The 13,768-nt window shown below is 34.7% G+C and overlaps 2 protein-coding genes and 1 pseudogene across 4 annotated transcripts in view; 1 reads left to right on the forward strand and 2 right to left on the reverse strand.

The window, feature by feature from the left end:
* Window positions 1-1,108, reverse strand: part of LOC107701742 (mitochondrial fission regulator 2-like) — a 12,692-nt gene extending 11,584 nt beyond the window's left edge. For 2 of the 3 annotated variants that reach the window (XM_016503842.1, XM_016503845.1), the window contains exons 1-3: window positions 1,028-1,108; window positions 545-722; window positions 327-431 (exon numbers count right to left, since the gene is read on the reverse strand). In XM_016503842.1, the coding sequence (XP_016359328.1) occupies window positions 327-431; window positions 545-616 (177 nt within the window). In that variant the 5' untranslated portion in view covers window positions 617-722; window positions 1,028-1,108. Of the gene's footprint in view, window positions 1-326; window positions 432-544; window positions 723-850; window positions 912-1,027 lie in introns of those variants that run through there. The other variant, XM_016503844.1, reaches the window with a different exon arrangement.
* A 39-nt stretch (window positions 1,109-1,147) lies between these two features.
* Window positions 1,148-5,561, forward strand: armc1l (armadillo repeat containing 1, like). The gene is made up of 7 exons (XM_016503846.1): window positions 1,148-1,233; window positions 2,847-3,011; window positions 3,142-3,233; window positions 3,921-4,110; window positions 4,234-4,350; window positions 4,444-4,518; window positions 4,851-5,561. Exons 2-7 carry the CDS (start codon window positions 2,859-2,861, stop codon window positions 5,040-5,042), a joined length of 819 nt encoding a protein of 272 aa, XP_016359332.1. The 5' UTR covers window positions 1,148-1,233; window positions 2,847-2,858; the 3' UTR covers window positions 5,043-5,561.
* On the reverse strand, window positions 5,097-10,388 carry LOC107701695 (protein NLRC3-like; annotated as a pseudogene).
* Between the last annotated feature and the right edge of the window lie 3,380 nt (window positions 10,389-13,768).

A 13,768-nucleotide genomic window follows, 5' to 3' on the forward strand; every position in this document is an offset into this window, starting at 1 on the left:
GAAAAAAAATTAACTTAAATGATTTTAGCAAATGGCTGCAATATAACAAAGAGTGAAAAATTGAAGGGGGTCTGAATACTTTCCGTACCCACTGTATATATATATATATGTATATATATGATGAAAAAAATTTAAAAATTACACAAAACAAAATGACTAAATCCTACACTAAACTGAAATATTTGATTAAAATAAAATATGAATAAATACTATGAGTATATACATAAAACTAAAAACTAATGTGTATATGATTTTAGTGATATTTTTCAAAAGTACTCAAAATTACAAGAAAAAAAAATTGTGTAAACAACAGAATACATGTTTACCTGAAACCGCAGTCGGGGCTGAGGAGAGAGGGGAAGGTTTGTCCCAATCATACGGACTATGCTCCGGTACTGTCCACAATATGTACTGTCCCATACTGGAACCAACTGCAACAACAGTGTTCACAAAGACGTACTGTTAAAAAGTTGTAAAACTATGCTTTTTGTTTAAATAATATAAGCAAAAATATATTTGCATTCTAAATTAATTTTCACTTCACCATGTCAGCTGGCACTCCAAAGTACTCCAGGACACATCTCAGCAGGTCGGCGATGTCTTCCAGCAGAGACATTGACCGCTTCCACGCTGGATTTCTGCTGACAGACGAACCAACACCACACTGCAGCAAACTTCTCCACGTGACCTCAAGGATCAAATCAGCTGCATTCCATTCAATTCTGTAACAAAAGCGCCATTAAAACGTGCAACGTTAAATTTTAAATACTGAGGAAAACTAGTGGCATCAATGCGAGGGCAGCGTAATTAAGTAAGTAAGTAATGAACTAGTATTTGCATCAGTAAACACCTTCTCCGGCATCTGCCACTATCCTACGTCTGGGTGCGTGAGAAGGTGAGAACACGCACGTATATCAAACCTATGCTTTAATGTGCGCTTAATTTAAACACATATCCATTGTATTATTAGTAAAATTGCAATTATATTTACAATGTCTATTTGTTTTATGCGTATTATTCACTTTACCTCTTCCTTGTATCACGCTTTCCGTGCGGGTAAACTCAAATAAAGCTCTTTGCGTGAGAGCGCTTGTGATTGGTCGGGAGAGAAGGGCTGGCGCCTGTAGCCAATCGGCTTGAAGAATTTAGAAATGTCGTCAGAGGCCTTCGACCAATCATTTTGTTTGATCGGAAGCAGTGGGAAGTTTTGTATTTAAGGTGTACGCTGTAGTGGTGAGTAGTACACTGTAATTTTATAATTGAATCAACATTTTGCACGAAGTAGGTTTTTGAGAATGATGTATAAGACGGTTAAAATTAATAAAAAAAGGATTCTCTCAATTACAGGAATGTAAATTTACGTTAAACTCAAATCTGAACTCCAGCGATGTACGTTAGCTTTTATGCTAACAGACTAACATTACTGTATCAGGAACTGGTTGTCTCAAGGTTGTTAGTGTCTTCAGCGTTTGTGCTGTAATTAATTGTTTTTTTCTGTTAACTCGTTTAATTCCACCGGTAATATTAGTGAACAAAATTTACTTTTGAGGAGTATGTGTATTTTAAATGTATTTGAAAATGTATGTGTCTTGATTTACTGTGGACATTTACGACTGCGGTCAAGCCAGCCGCGCTTTGAAAGTACACGGTCAAGCCAGCCGCACTTTTTGGTTTGCGCGTGTAATTGTGCACTTACGGTACGGGTGCTGAGAGCAGTCAAAATGTATGTAAAGAAGCTGTCATACCGACGTTTCCTTTATAATTAGCTTATTTTACCTTTTATTTTTAGTTTGTAAATACATTATTTTTGTACATAAACGTTTGTATTGTACATTAATTATTATAAATAATTTATTAATGTTTATAAATGTTCATATTAATGTTTTATATTCATTGTTTTTTTAATTTAATGTTTGTGTGTGTGTGTGTGTGTGTGTATGTACATTCCCTTGTAAGCATGGCAGCCGTTCAGGATATGTGGCAATGTTTCAGTGATCTGTTCTGTGGTGTGATGCAGACAGTGAGGAACCTGAGTTGTAGGAAACCAGATAGAAAGGTTGAGTCTAGTAGGAAGAACTTGCAATCTGACTTTTACTGTAAAAATGGCAATGGCACACACACACACACACACACATATACATATATTATATATATATATATATACACACACACACACACACACACAAACATTAAATTAAAAAAAACAATGAATATAAAACATTAATATGAACATTTATAAACATTAATAAATTATTTATAATAATTAATGTACAATACAAACGTTTATGTACAAAAATAATGTATTTACAAACTAAAAATAAAAGGTAAAATAAGCTAATTATAAAGGAAACGTCGGTATGACAGCTTCTTTACATGCATTTTGACTGCTCTCAGCACCCGTACCGTAAGTGCACAATTACACGCGCAAGACAAAAAAAGTGCGGCTGGCTTGACCGTGCATTTTCAAAGCGCGGTAATTTTTCATTTTCTCATTTACGTGGCTGGTGTGAATGGTCACATGACCGGAGCTGTTGCTCTCTTTGAAAGATGTTGTTTATGTCAAAGCTCCATAAAATTAACCATGTAAAACATGCCACAATACTCCTACAAATACTTTATTATTTAGTACATATACTATTTAAAGGGTCTATTATTAATGTACAATTAAAAAGTGCTCTGTCTATTATACATCATTATAACAATTCATACAAAATGTGTCCGGTGGGAAAACCAAGAGATCGGTTTTGAATTAAAGAAAGTATTGGAATATGTTTTAGTTTTACAAGTGGATCTATGTAATAATATATATTTCAAATAATTTGTTTTAATATCCTTTGGTGTTATAGATATCCACAAAAATGATGGACGCGTTATCAGTAGTCACACAGCTGCGGGACCTGGCATCAGAACCGCAGAATCGGGAGGCAATTGTTCAGGACCAGGGTTGCCTTCCAGGTCTAGTGCTGTTCCTCGACCACAAAGACCCTAAAGTACTTTTTGCCACCCTCCAGGTACACCCAGATCTGATTTGTCAGTGCAGAAGTTCTTGTCAAACTGACAAAGAGCCAGTTGTGATATTAAATCGTGTTTAATGTCTTGTATGTTTCTTGTACTGACTACTTAAGGCTTGTGTCTCATCAGACTTTGCGATACCTGGCTGAATCGCCTCGCAACATCAGCACCATGAAAGATGAGCTTGGCATGATGGTGAGCCTGGAGATACTGATGGAGAGGTGATTTTAGTTTATTTATTGAAAGATAAGTTGATTTATTTTACTTGTAATATCTTAAAGTCAACATGAAATCTTTTTTTTTTTTTTTACTTTTTTAAATGTCTATATAGTTTTTCTACATTTTTATTTCAGTTTTAGTTATTTTAGTACAAGTTAAATTAAATTAATATTTTACTTTTAGTATCTTAGTCAACCTAAAATCTTAATTTTAGTGTCATTGAGACACTGTTATACTTTTTATTAATATTTAGAATGTTTTTTCATTTTAATTTGAGTAATTTTATGTTTTTTGTCATTTAAAAAATGTATAGTTTTTATTTTATTTGAGTTTTAGTTATGTTAGTACAAGTTAAACTAGATGAAAATGAGAAGTTTTGCATTGGCAACTAGCTGAAATAAAACAAGTTTTTATTTCAAATGAAAAATAAGTTTTTTTAAATATTTTATTTCTGTTGAATGTTTACTTCAATTAAAAATTTGTAAAAAAAAAATAATAATAATAAAATAAAATTTTAAAACTTTTAAGGTTTAAACAACAGTTATTATAGTTAACTAAAATGTGTTCTTAGTCTTTCTTTGCCCAATCCATCAATTGACATTATTCCAAAGGAAAAAAAAATTCGAAAATTCGAAAAATAGTTTTCATGATCTTTTATATCCTTTTCCCACTTTTTCTACTGTTTGAAGGACTGGTATGACGACTGATATTACAGACCTTGCAAAAGAGGTGTATGATGTGTTGAGTGCTCAAACACAGAGACAGGCTTGTCAGACTCCAGAGCAACAGAAGAGGAGGAACAAACCCCAGTTCTTCATCAACAGCTCCAACAAGAAAGCAAAATCAGTTACCCTGCATATACAAGGCTTAGATGGGGCAGTATGTACCATAACAAAGCTTTCACACATGCACTTTGCTGGTCTTACCTGGCCTGGGTCATAAAACATTTCTCTCATATTTATGCAGATTACGGAGTAAAAACATGTGGCATTGTGTTGACAGGATCAGAGAGGTGTGTGTGAGGAGGCCCTTTTGAGGGTCAAAGGTGTAATCAGTTTCACGTTCCAGATGGCTCTGAAGAGATGTACTGTACGCATCCGTGCCGACCTGCCCTCTGAGGTACACCGTATTCCTCTTTCTGTAAGGAGAGAGGCAACTAATAAAAGCAGAATTGTTTTCATGAAATGCTAAAAGCAAATATCTTTTATCCAGAGCCTGGCCACTGCCATTGCTGCCACAAAAGTGCTTTCAGCTAAGCCGGTAGTGAAAAATGAAAATGGAGAAGAGGTGGGTGTTTCTGTTGTTTTTAAGCATGTATTTAAATATGTTTAAGTGAGAATGATGGCTTAATATCTTGCTGCTGATCTGGTTGGGTCTGATTTTCACATGCCTTGCCTCTTTAAATGAATAAATATATATACATAATAGTTTTTTTTTTTATATATACATATTTATACATTTATATTTTAATTTAATTAATTCCATATATATATATATATGTGTGTGTATGTGTGTGTGTGTATATATATATATATATATATATATATACAGTATGTGTGTTTCAATAGTTTTATGACCCATAAACTTGCTGTTATTTATTTACATGGCTATGGTTACAGGTTCTCATTCCACTCAGCACCTCTGGCTCAAAGGTAGAAGAGAATTCCCACCTGCCAGATTACCTACCAGAGGACGAGAGTCCGGAGAAAGAGCTGGACCGCGCCGTGTCCCGTACTGGTGCTAAACAAGACACCGGTGGCAGCTGGCTGAACACAGCAGCCAGTTTCCTCACTAAAACTTTCTACTGGTAAAGCTCGAGTTTCACAGACTTTTCCTGTCTGAGTTTGGACCTCAACATTTTTTTAAAGAAAGATCAGCATAGGAGAGCAAGTTGCACCACTATCAGAGCTTAAAGCACTAATGGAAGGTTGAGGAGCTGACAAATGCGCTTTATCAGTTTATGAGCACAACCTTTCACACAAAAATGTGTGTGAGATCTCAGCCACATCGCAACTCTGTACTGTTATATAGACGTTGAGTTCATGTTGTACATTTATGTATATGAAAACATGTCTTTCCACCCTCTCAGGATCAGAAATGTTCTGTTTCTGCTGTCGTGTGTGTGTGTGTTGTATTGACTTTCCACCTGATTTCTTGTAAATATTTCCATTTTGGTGTGTTATTAGGGGAAGTATATATGCTGAGTCTCATCTAATAATGGAAACAACTGAAAGGCAGATTAAATGTCTAATGCTGTTTTGTGTAAAGTAAAGGTTTGGAAGGAAGAAGTCTGTACTGATCTTTGTAATGTTATTTAAATTTAAGTGTTCAAAATATGGGCTTTCATGTTGAAAAAGGTGAGTGAATACAGATGACCACACCAAATAACTTAGTCTTTTAATTTAGTTGTAATATGGTTTATTGATACAAACAAAAAGTTAGAGGATAAATTATTTTAAACAAATTTTCTAAATAAATGAATGACAAATACATATAAAAATCTGTGTCAGTATAAATGTTTTACCATACATAAAAAAATAAACGATAGCATTAATTTAAACTACATAAATGAAAAACATAACCAATTAAATTTATGCAAACAACCTTCCTTATTGCTTCAGAGCTACTTATAATGGCACAAGTTTAGCATAACGGTACAGTGCAATAGTGTGTTAACGACCTCTACAGTTAAAGAGGTTCTGAGCCTTTTCTTATAATAACAATAAATGTGCACACCTTGGCCCATCTTTTGAAAACAACAGCAGTGCATCAGTCAACCTGTAACATACTTGTAAATGTACATAGTACATATTAGCATCAAATGGAATACATGGGTTTGTATTGTATAACCAACAAAATTGCATTGCAACTGAATTCTATGTTCAGTATTTCATACTAGAATATAAAAGTGTAATATAAGAACAATATAAATAAAGGATTTAAAAATAAAACATCTGAAAGCATCATATAAATTACCAAGAAGAAGAAGTGCAGTCATCAGTGGTGAGATATGGCAGCATTCTGCAATACTTTCATCAAATGATTGTTGAGGTGTGCTGTGGTACAAACAGGCCTGATGTTAATACAAGTGCAGTCATCAGTGGTGAGGTATGGCAGCATTCTGCAATACTTTCATCAAATGATTGTTGAGGTGTGCTGTGGTACAAACAGGCCTGATGTTAATACAAGCTGGAAAGACAAAAGAAAAGGTTTATTACATGCATTATTATATAAAGCTCAACAAATGTAAATGTACAATGAGTGTTTTGTAAGACACACTAGCTATTATGTTGTTTCAGGTGTTCAGGTTCATAACTACTGCAAATATCACACCAGGAACTACTTGCATATGTTTCTCTAGTTTACAGTCTGGATCATCTAGTAGGACATACAGTGGTCTCACAGCTGAATCTGTAAGATTGTTTTCACTCAGGTCCAGCTCTCTTAAAAGTGAGTGCTTAGATCTCAGTGCAGAGGCTAAAATTGTGCAACCCTCCCCTGTGACCCCACAGTTAGACAGCCTATACAGAAAAACAGTTACATATAAACAATAATATAGGCATAGATCATTAATAAAATACAATTTTAATTTAGATTAGACTTTTTTTTTACAGGATAATCACAATTAATTTCTCTGAAAGCAATTTTGAAAGTTTTAGATATAGCATTACCCTAAAGTGTCCAGCTGACAATGTGGATTTTCCAATCCAGCGCAGAGGAATCTTGTAGATTATTTATTCCCAAATTCAGTTCTCTAAAACTTGAGGATTTTTCTTCAAGAGCAGCAGCCAGTGAATCACAGCAGTCCACAGTTAAACCACACTGACTCAAACTAGGGAAAACAATGATATAGAGGCATTTTATTTAATATTTTTTACATGTTTATAAGAAGTCTGTTATGCTCACCAAGGCTGCATTTATTTGATCAAAAATACAGTAATAGTAATAGTAACAGTAAAATTGTGAAATATTATTACAGTTTCAAATGACTGTTTCCTATTTGAATATATTTTAAAATGTAATTTATTCCTGTGAAGGCAAAGCTGAATTTTTAGCATCATTACTGCAGTCTTCAGTGTCAGATGATCCTTCAGAAATCATTCCAATATACTGATTTAGTGCTCAAGAAAAATTTCTTATTATTATCAATGCTGAAAACTTCATTTTGAAAACGTAATGTTGAAAAAACAACTTTGCTGCTTAATATTTTTGTGGATTTGTTTTCCAGGATTACTCGATGAATAGAAAGTTCAAAAGAACAGCATTATTTTGAAATAAAATACTGAAAAAAATAAATTAATTAATTAAAATCTTTACTGTCACTTACTATCAATTTAATGCATCCCTGCGTCTGTGAGCTCATTACTGCTCAGGTCCAGCTCTCTCAGATACGATGGGTTTGAGTTTAGAGCGGCAGTGAGGACAGCACAACCTTCCTTCGTGACCCCACCGTCTCCTAAACTGTTATGAAAAATATTCATGTTCATAAAATTCATAAAATCTTGTTAAAACATTTAAAACTAGATATATAATTTGCTGAATAGAATATCAGTCACTATTCAGCATCCAAATAAATGCAAGAAAAACCAACTGACATCAATATCACATCATCACTGTTGGTTGTAATTTAAACTTTAATTGTATACAAAGTATAACTTTTACAAACATTGAAAATTGTTAGCATAACCTTTGACTGAAATTACCTGCATAGCTAGCTTGCAAGCACTAAAATTAAAGTCTCAAAGCTTTGGTTCTACTCCTCACCGTAACGTCTCCAGCCTACAGTTGGAATTCTTCACCACTTCAGCGAGTCTTGATACACCAAAATCCTTTATGTGGTTCTGTCTCAAGTCCAGCTCTCTCAGAGGAGCCGGGTTAGAAACAAGAGCTGAGGCCAAAAAATCAACACCCACGTCTGTGATCTCACACGATGCCAACCTGAAAAGACACGATATGCTTCAAGAGTTTACTGAGGGTAGGATCTAAACAGAGATTTAAAGCCCTTACCTCAAAATCTGTATTTTACAGTGAGGGCTTCCAAGTCCATTTGAGAGCATTTTCACTGCTTCATCATATATTGCGTTGCCACTCAGATCTAAAGCTTTCAGAGTAGAGAAGCTGGACCTCAAAGCTGAAGCCAAAGACTGACAGGATTTCTCAGTGAGCAAACCGTAACTTAGCCTACGGGTTGAAAAATGAGCATTTCGGCCATTTGGTAAAGCTTAATAATTATAATAGTGTATATTTATAATAGCTTACTCTAATGTTTCAAAAGTCTGGGGTCGGTAAGATTTTTTTAAATGTCTTTGAAATAAGTCTGAAATATGAAATCATTGTGTTGAGGAAATTTAAAAATGTGTAATAATTCATACTTTGAGTTTTCCTTATTTTGTATTTTCAAAAAACAAACAAACAATAAAATAGAACATATATAATAGGCTAGAACATTTTAGATAAACATCTTAATTTTAGTACCATTTAATTTAGTACCATCTCGTTTTCCCCAAAATATTTAACAAATGCATTAAATGCCAGTAAAGACTGTCTTGTCTATTCATTTATTTGAAATAGAAATCTTATAAAAGCATTATAAATGTGACTAAGAGCTTTACCTCAGTTCCTCTAAATTACACTGTGTGTTTTCCAGTCCGGCTGTCAGAAGCTCCAGTCCTTTGTCTCCTATGGAGTTATTACACAGATCTAGAACTCGTACATTAGAAGAACCGGAACCGACAGTGGAAGCAAGAGCTCTACAGCACCTCATAGTAAGTTCACAATTATCCAGTCTGAAATATAATGCAGACATAATAAATAAGAACCAAACACACTTCATGCGACCTCAATCGCTTTTAAAATATAAAAACATCACAAACTCACAATGCACATTCTGAAGCTTTGACCACTTGCAACAATCTGGTGAGGCCTTCATCTGATCTGATGTACTTCTTCAGGTCAAACACATCCTGCTTCTCTTCTGATGTCAGTAACACAAACACTAGGGCAGACCACTGTGCAGGGGAGAGTTTAGAAAAATGTCCTGAGTTCAGGAAGCGCTGGACCTCCTTCACCAGAGAGAGATCATTGAGTTCATTGAGATAGTAGAAGAGATTTATGGACTTTTCTGGCACGGACGTCTCCACTATCATTTTCTTGATATATTCAACGGTTTCCTCTTTGCTCTGACAGGCTCTGCTACCAGATTGAGAAAGCAAGCCTTGTCAAAGGCTCTGATTGGACTCCAATGAAAGTCCCAGAAGGAAGCAGAGGAAAAGGTCCAGGTGTCCATTCTCACTCTGTAGGGACTTGTCAATGGCACACTTATGCAATTCAAACAAGGTGGTCTCTTCATGATGAAGAACGTTGTTGTGGTGGATCTTAAACATGTGATATACATACATGGCTGCCAGAAACTCCTGAATGCTCAGATGGATGAAGCAGTACACTTTGTTCTCAGTTAATGCAGACTCCTCTCTGAAGATCTGTGAGCAAACTCCTGAATACACCACTGCCTCCTTCACGTCAATCCCACAAGCCATCAGGTCTTCCTCATAGAATATCAAATTGCCACTTTTTAGTTGTTGGAAGGCTAATTTCCCTAGCTTTAAAATCATATCTTCATCCTCCGGGCCTGGGATGTACTCTTTGGTGTATCTCATGTTTTTCGCATGGGTTTGGATGAGAAGGAAGTGTGTGTACATTTGAGTAAGAGTCTTGGGGATTTCTTCATCTTCTGCTGCGTTGAACATTCTCTCTACACATTCCTCCTTTTGTGGGTCATTAAACCCTCGAAATTCAGTCACAAGGTCGATATACTCATGAGGGATCTGATTGGCTGCTGCTGGCCGAGATGTTATCCAAACGAGGGCATCAGGAAGCAAATTGTTGCTGATGAGATTGGTTAGCAAAACGTCAATAGAGGCTGGCAGAGTTGGGTTACTCAACTTTGCATTATTCTGGAAATCAAAAGGAAAGCAGCGTTCATCCAGACCATCAAAGATAAAGAGAACTTTTTGCTTTTCGTGATTATCTCCAAAACCTGTTTCCATTTTGAAGTGTTGGAGAAGCTCAATCAAGCTGAACTGTTTCCCTTTCATCAGGTTCAGCTCTCGGAATGGTAGCGGATACACAAACTTGATATCCTGATAATGGGATATCATGATGTGAATGTACTGAAATTTTACTTTCAGTCTTGATTTATATTCTTGTTGGCACACCATGGCTGATTTGGAATTGACTCTTAAATCAGTAATATTGCTCTTGTGAGACCTGTAAAAATACATTGACAATGAAAGTGTATGACTGGACTCTCATGCAGAATACACTACTGTCCAAACGTTGGGTGTCAGTTTGGTATTTGTTTTAGAGAAATGAATACTTTTATTCATTTATAATTTTACAAAAATTAGAAAAGTGTTTCTTGAGCACCAAATCAGCAGCATATTACAATGATTTCTGAATGATCATGTGACACTGAAGACTGGATTGCTACTGGAAATTCAGATTTGCAATCACAGGAATAAATTACATTTTAAAATATATTAAAGTAGAAAAAAAAAATTTTTTTTATTGTAATAATATTTACATTACAGGTATTTTTGATCCAATAAATGCAGCCTTGGTGAGCAGAAGATAATTCTTTCAAAAAATCTTACCAACCCCAAACTTATCAGCAGTACAGTATATTTGTTCACATGGAAATTAGGACACATAAAGTGACATATTTTGTTTGAAAATCTTACCGTTGCTCAGTGGCATCAATACTGTCGTCAATAATGAAAGAAACTGGTATTTGTGCACTGCATGCAGCATGTGAACATGAAAAGTCCTTTTTTATTAAATTAGGCCTATTAAATTGTTTAACTTTCAATATGACAAATACTAATCCAGAATGAATAAAATACATTCTGCTATTTTCATATGAATGTTTTTAGCATTTTTGAAGGATGTTGTGAGATGTTCTGACTAAGCAGATGTTACATACCTTTGCACTGAATAGAGAGATTCTCTTTTCAAATCAGTTGGATCCAGCATAGAATTAGCACTTTTTAAAGAAACAAGGCTGTGCTGATTTCGTGAGACCGCCCTTGAATGAGAGGAAAAAATGTTTAGAAATATATTTACTCAGTCACTTATCTCATAAATGATGGAAAAGACATATTACCACTTTTCTCACAATGGAGTGCTTAAATCTGGTATAGATTCATTAAAATGCAGTTGACCCATCTACAATTTTTCTTCAGTTAAACTTAATGTCCAAGGTTTCAACAGCTAAAAATTATTCCTTTTCTAGGAAAATGGATGAAAAATGAAAATAAGAGAGTATGTCATACAATAAAAGATAAAGGACCGGAAACCCTGAGAACTATAAACATACAAGAACAGGTGATTAAACAAGACGTCTGGACACAATGAGGGAGTGATTAGTGAACAAACACATGACATGGACTAAAAACATGACATTTTAAAATGTAAGATTGTGATTATAATTGTGATAATATTGTGATATGTAAGATAAGTGTACTGATATGAACAAAAGTGAGACAGGAGAAAGATAAGGGGAAAAAACAATGTCATACAGGTACATTATGTACCACTAAGTAATTATCCACTTGAACTTTCAGTAAGAGAATCTAAATATGTATCCATTAAGTATGTTCAATCAAAAGAATATATGACCTAAAGTATACTGGCTTGTAAAAGACTTTCTCGTAATCTATAAATGGTGTGTAATTTCAACATCGCTGTTGCAATTTACAAAATACAGCAAAAGAATGAGGAACCACTAAGTTAAGTTGGAGAAGTTAACTGGTTTCGTACATTCATGTGGGTTTGAAAAAAAGGTTATTAAAGACACTTTTCTCTGTGGTTAAATTGTATACACTATTTTACAAGTGACCTCATGTCACTAACATTGTGTACACACACACACACACACACTTGAAAGGCTGTGATAAGTGCTGTGATTGTTAGTTAATTCTTCTGCATATTTCAAAAACATTATGAGTATATAAACATGACTGCATATCCATGTACACTTTATGCCATGTGATTTTGAGAACATCACATGCTAAAACCATCACCAGTACTTTTAAAGCAGTGTTGCATCATACATCTGTCTTGTCTTGAATTAGGCCTACTCACTCATAGAATAACGGTAACAAAACTGGTTGCCAAATCAGTAACAATATTTTGGCTTGATGTATTATGCATGTGAGTTTTGCTTTGAAATATGCCATTGTGTAATTTAAGTTAAAAATGGCGACAACAACAGTAAACACATAGTTTGTAAATAACACACCCAGTTAAAGAATGTGATATTTTTATTGTCACTCTTGGTGTCATCGTAATGTAATCTAATTAAAGAACTGTTGCCTTCAAATATCATGCATTCTAAGCAAGTTTAATAAGTTTAATATATTATTTTATTCAGTTTTGTACCACAGTGATGCTGATGATAGGGTGTCTGGACAAAGATTATTATACCAAGAGACTGCGTTTTAATGACAACGTTTAAAACTGAACATCCAGTAGATTAGAAATACTACTAAACAATTGAAAACGAAAGTAGACAAGTAACGTTATTCAAAATTAAAAAGCACTTATTTAACAGTCACTGTAATGACAGTTTATAACTCCCAGCCATCATCGACTGTAAAATTGAAATACAGTGGGTACGGAAAGTATTCAGACCCCCTTAAATTTTTCACTCTTTGTTATATTGCAGCCATTTGCTAAAATCATTTAAGTTCATTTTTTTTCCTCATTAATGTACACACAGCACCCCATATTGACAGAAAAACACAGAATTGTTGACATTTTTGCAGATTTATTAAAAAAGAAAAACTGAAATATCACATGGTCCTAAGTATTCAGACCCTTTGCTCAGTATTTAGTAGAAGGAGTGCAAGTGCCAAGCTGCAGCCAGACCCTTCTCAGGATTTTGGTCTTTTCTTTTCTTTCTTTCTTTCTTTAACGACAGCGTTTCCAATAAAATGTTTACAAAAACAGATGCATGCGGCATTTCAGTCATAATTTAATTTATTTCAAAATATTGCTGTAACATTTTATGTTATTTGTAGAAAAAGGAATATAGCCTATACTTGTAAAATATAATAGATTACAGTCATTTGAAAAAAGTACACATTCAACAAATATGGTACTTACTTCATTACATTTTTACATTTATATAGCGCTTTTCTAGGCACTCAAAGCGCTTTAAGTGTTAGGACCCACACAGCCCACAGGGTGAGCACTCCCTGCTGGCCTCACTAACACCTCTTCCAGCAGCAACCTAGTTTTCCCAGGAGGTCTCCCATCCAGATACTGACCAGGCTCAGCCCTGCTTAGCTTCAGTGGGCAACCAGTCTTGGGCTACAGGGTGATATGGCTGCCTACTTGGCTACTTGGTGCCATGTCCCCTGACCTTTAATAAATACTTTTCTACTAATTTAATTTAATTTATTTTAATGAAATTAATAGCATGTATTATTTTAAGAAATGGAAATGGGCTAGCCTTGATCAAGCTCTGCGCGTTTTT

This window comes from Sinocyclocheilus anshuiensis, unplaced genomic scaffold (genome assembly GCF_001515605.1).
Source record: "Sinocyclocheilus anshuiensis isolate Anshui unplaced genomic scaffold, SAMN03320099.WGS_v1.1 scaffold1658, whole genome shotgun sequence".
Classification (NCBI taxonomy): Eukaryota; Metazoa; Chordata; class Actinopteri; order Cypriniformes; family Cyprinidae; genus Sinocyclocheilus; species Sinocyclocheilus anshuiensis.